The sequence below is a fragment of the Cyprinus carpio genome, chromosome A23 (assembly GCF_018340385.1).
Source record: "Cyprinus carpio isolate SPL01 chromosome A23, ASM1834038v1, whole genome shotgun sequence".
Lineage (NCBI taxonomy): Eukaryota > Metazoa > Chordata > Actinopteri > Cypriniformes > Cyprinidae > Cyprinus > Cyprinus carpio.
Window position 1 is genome coordinate 19,874,549 of NC_056594.1, and position 5,000 is coordinate 19,879,548.

Below are 5,000 nucleotides of genomic sequence, written 5' to 3' on the forward strand. Positions count from 1 at the left end.
TTTCTTGGTATGGAGTTGGATTCAGTCAAACAGACAGCACACCTCACACAGGAACGTGCTCAGTCGGTGTTGAACTGCTTGAATATGTTCAAGAGCAGGATAGTGGTCCCACTGAAACAGTTTCAGAGACTCCTGTGGCATATGGCAGCTGCAGCAGCAGTTACACCTCTGGTGCTGCTTCATATGAGACTGCTTCAACACTGGCTCCATGGCTGAGTCCCGAGGTGGGCATGGCAACGCGGGTCCAAGTCACTGGGTCCAAGTCACACCAGCCTGCCGCCAGACCTTCACCCCATAGTCAGACCTTCCATTTCTCCGGGCAGGAGTGCCCCTAGAACAGGTCTCCAGGCATGCTGTGGTTTACATGGATGCCTCCACCACCGGCTGGGGGGCCATGTTCAACGGGCTTGCAGTGTCGGTGGTTTGGATTGGCCCCCAACTGCACAAGCACATCAGTTCAGTCCAGCTGATTTGGAGACATTTGGGAGCTGCTCAGTTAGACCTGTTTGCATCTCCAGAGACTTCTCGCTGCCAGTTGTTTTACTCCTTGACTGAAGGAACACTCTGCATGGACGCACTTGCACACAGCTGACCGCGGGACCTTCTCAAGTATGTGTTTCCCCCAGTGCACCTTCTCGCAAAGACATTCTGCAAGATCAGGGAGGACAGGGAGCAGGACCTGCTCGTGGTGCCTTATTGGCCCACTCGGACATAGTTCCCGGAACTGATGCTCCTTGTGACAGCCCCTCCTTGGCAGATTCCTCTGAGGAAGGATCAACTGACTTTGAGCTTAGAAATGCTACGTAGACCAGACACAAGGCTTCAGGACCTCAGACCAGCTCTTTGTCTGCCACGGGTCTCGAGTCTCTAAGCAGAGAATGGCCCTCTGGATAGTGGATACCATCACCCTGGCTTATCAGGCACAGAGTGTGCCCTGCCCATTCAGGTTGCGAGCTCACTCTACTAGAAGTGTTGCATCCTCTTTGGCGCTGGCTTGTGGCGCCTTGCATACAGAGTGAGCCGGATTCCTCCTGTGTTCTCACCTCAAATGGGTAGAAGCACTGAGAGGCCCCGGTTAGTGTCGGCTTGCTAAAACTGCTCCAGAGAGTCCATACTGTAGACCCTGTCGAGCTCCTCCATCCCCTCAGCAGCCAGACATGGCGGAACATCCGGCACCAGGCCCGCAACTTTCCTGCTCCAAGTGGAACAGGTACGTTTTCCCAGTGTTATCCAATCTCACTGAGTGGATAGTTCTATGACAACAGTGACTGGCTAGCCTGACTTCGTCATACTCATATTCTAGGCAGAATGTGAGTCTGATACTGCTCCATTGCACTTGAATTATGGGGCGTGTCTTAACCGAACCAGTAAAAAAAAAACCTCTGCACTCAATTGGATAGACCTACAACCAATCAGAACAACGCAGTAAGTGACGCATGTTGAGCAACGCATAGTTGTCAACAGAGTTCAACTGCACGCAACGCACGCTGGAACTGGAAGAAGTAGGAAGTAATGAGTGTAAATGATCTTTGCCGCTGTTGTAAAAAGAATTTAAGAATTCGGCGGAGTACTTACAAGCACGAATAACATTTTTTGATAGAAAACCAAAAGGTGCGTGTATATACGAACAAGTTCTCAGTTTAGGATTAGATCTCGACAATAATGAAAATAAATCTTATCGCATTTGTCGGCCCTGTCTCAACTTCATTACACGGTTGCAACGCGACTTGACCTAACTTTAAAAATGGAAAGACGACGAAAGAGACAACTGAAGAAGCATGTTCATCTGAGGCTTCAGAGGAAAGAGATCGTGAGTCCTACCTTCCAAGACGCCCCTTTCTTACATAACGCAGATAGTCCATCATCCAGCCCGCACCCATAGATTAAAGCCCGCCCTGGCAATTTGATTGGCTCGGCCTTCTGGGAGCCCCGAGCATAATTACTCCTCAATGGATCGAGTCCAGACCGAACTTCCCGTCCAAAAAATGTTGTGGGCGGGGTTCGGGCTGGCACCCAGGCTAGTGACTGGCCTTCTTGTTGCTAACACCAGTCTACACCAAAAAGGCTAGGACACTTGCACAGGACACTGGAAGGGGCAGCACCCATGATGCTTTGGTAGGGATCCCAATTCGTCGTCACGACGTGACTCGTAATGACTGATTAAAAGGAAACGTCGAAAACCTGAGATGCGTTGCATCTGCTGCCCAATTATACTCGCGCTGCGATCAGCGGCAGCTGGATGCAATCATCGCATGCCATTGTGCACTGGCTTATTTAGTTTACACTCGAAGTGGATTGGTCTTTCTAAGCGATATCCCAATTCGTCGGTCACTGACATGACATCTCCGTTCCCTCCTTCAGAGAACGAGGGTTATATATGTAACCAAGACGTTTTTCTTGGTTTTTCAAACGTTAAGGGAACATTCCATTTGATTGTTTTTCAAACATTACTTTGAATGTTCGCTAAACGTACTTTAACACGTTAAAAACATTAGATGAAAATTTTACTAAAATGTCTCATGAAAAAACATTCTGTGAATGAATAAATAACGTTTGTGTTCTAATGTTTTGAGAATGTTACAGAACATTCTGAGAATGTTCTCTGTTAGCTGTATGAGCATAATTGGGTTCCACAAGATGAGCCTCAAGATACTAAAGCTAAAAAATAGAAATTCTTTAAAAACAACTAACCCTCCTGAAGGTCTCCATATAACACACTCTATAAATAATCGTAGAGAAGTATATATCAAATCACGTTCTTCAGATTTTTCAAGAGCCAGAAAGGCCAAAGCAAACATGCTGTCGTGTGTTTCTCCTGTAAATCAGATCATAATATGTCTCCCATAAGGCCAGTAAGCATCATTAGACACATAGATCTCCCATCAGTCTCTAACACAAACCCCAGCGGACCGCTCAAACGTTTAGACACCTGTGTATTAATGACCGAAACACACACACACACTCCTCATGATGTCATCACTCACACTTTCACATGTGTTTGTATTATTAGGTGAGAGACGTACTGTGAGTTTTATAAGGGAAAGTGTGTGTTCATGTGTGTTATTGTGTGCTACCTTGGTTGCAGGTCTTGCCGGTATATCCTGGATGACAGCGGCACTGATCCAGTCCAACACACTCGCCGTGTTTACAGCCCGACTCACACACGGCTACACAAACCAGACATAACACAAGAGCGTGTGTGTGTGTGTTCAAACCTGCATACTGCTCACACTGTTTCTGCAGTATGCATACTGTGTACAGAGAGTGAGTTTTCTGTATGCTCAAAAAAATAAGACCTATTACTTTTGCTAATTATTTTCTTAAACTAATAAAAATGACAAAAGCACACAATAAAATGACTAAAAATTAAATTAAAATATAAAAATAAAAGCTAGTTCAAAAATTAATGCAAACTATAATAGTATAAGTGAAAATTGGAATATATAAAAGTATATATTAGAAATATGTTTAAGATGAAGCACCAAAATTACTAACTGAAAACAAATAAAAACTAAAACTAAAATAACAATAAATTAATAAAATAAATAATGACAAAAAGCATGATAAAAATAAACCAAAATTAAAATGAAAAATTTAAATATGAAAATAAAAGCTAATTCAAAATACTAATAGAAACTATAATTGTATAAGTGAATTTTTAAATATATAACAATATAAAACTGAAAGTTAAGACGAAGCACTAAAACTGATATAAAATATTTTTTAAATATAGAAAATATTAAAATATATATAAAATTAATAAAAATGAAAAAGCACATGATAAAAATACTTTATAATAATTTAACTAAAATTAAAAAATAAGATTAAACACATAAAAAACTATTTCAAAGTATCAATAAAAACTAGTATATATAATAATCTATAAGTAAAATATGTAAACGATGAAGAAAAAAATTACTAATTGAAAATAAATAAAAACTAAAACTGAACTAAAAGTAAAATTAAGACAACAACCCCATGCAACTGCATGAAATATTGCATCCCAGTGCAACGAATGCAGCGCTTAGCTTTCTATTCCTGTCAAAAGCTCAGCCTGATTACACCAATTTGATTAAAACTGTTGCATACTGTCATGCTTTATTCTTCTTTGCTACATAGTGTTGTAAACATGGGCTGTGTGTGAGTGTTTGCTTACGTCTGCACTGGCCCTTTAAGGTTCTCGTCCATCCATACTGACACAATGCATCAGACAGAAGCAGCGGTCCAGATGAGCTGTGACACACAAACACATCAGCAGGCGTGAGAACACAGATTCACACAAACCAGTACATCACAGACAACATTGTTTTAAAACTACTTCACTCTAACCTTTAACTTTTTCTTTTATCCATCTTATAATCACGCAATTTAGCACAAATAAGATGCAAATGTGACAATATCATAATCAGAATTCTGACACACAAGGAATTTGTTTTTTTTAGGAGCTCTTGGTACATACATACATGACATGAGAACAGAAAGAACAATTAAATAAGTAAACCTAAAAAAAATAATAATAATTAAATAATGTGGTAAATTCTGAAACAGAAATGTATGTAGCTACAGTATGTGTGTGTATTATGTACAGTATTTAATATAGTATATCACGTGCCATCGCGCGATTAAAACCCACTATTTATGCCTTTCTAAAAATGTTACCATGGTAACAGCATTTTTTTACGATCACAATGGTGCTAATGGAAAATGTATCACATATTTACAATAACATGCACAACGGAAAACTTACGGTTACCATGGTAATTAGCGATATTAGCGATAATTACAACATGCCTCGTAACTAAGTATTGGTTATAAAATGCATAGAATTGAATATTTTGTTTGAAAAGCGTATTTATGTAGCCTATGTTTAACTTTGTTGAAGGACAGAAGCGCGTCTCACCTGAGTGTGTTCGAACCCGCAGCCGCGCAAACACAAACGAGAGACAAGAACAGCGTCACGTCCATCATAAACACACATCGGATCACGCTCTCTGCAGTCT

The 5,000-nt window shown here is 40.8% G+C and overlaps 1 protein-coding gene across 1 annotated transcript in view; it reads right to left on the reverse strand.

The window, feature by feature from the left end:
• The window catches only part of LOC109110479 (nephronectin), a 121,113-nt gene that overhangs the window by 115,949 nt on the left and 164 nt on the right, over positions 1-5,000 (reverse strand). Inside the window, exons 1-3 of the mRNA XM_042713865.1 lie at positions 4,901-5,000; positions 4,157-4,233; positions 3,075-3,167 (exon numbers count right to left, since the gene is read on the reverse strand). The exon at positions 4,901-5,000 is cut by the window's right edge and continues 164 nt beyond it. Coding sequence (XP_042569799.1) covers positions 3,075-3,167; positions 4,157-4,233; positions 4,901-4,968 — 238 coding nt within the window. The 5' untranslated portion in view covers positions 4,969-5,000. The remainder of the gene's footprint in view (positions 1-3,074; positions 3,168-4,156; positions 4,234-4,900) is intronic.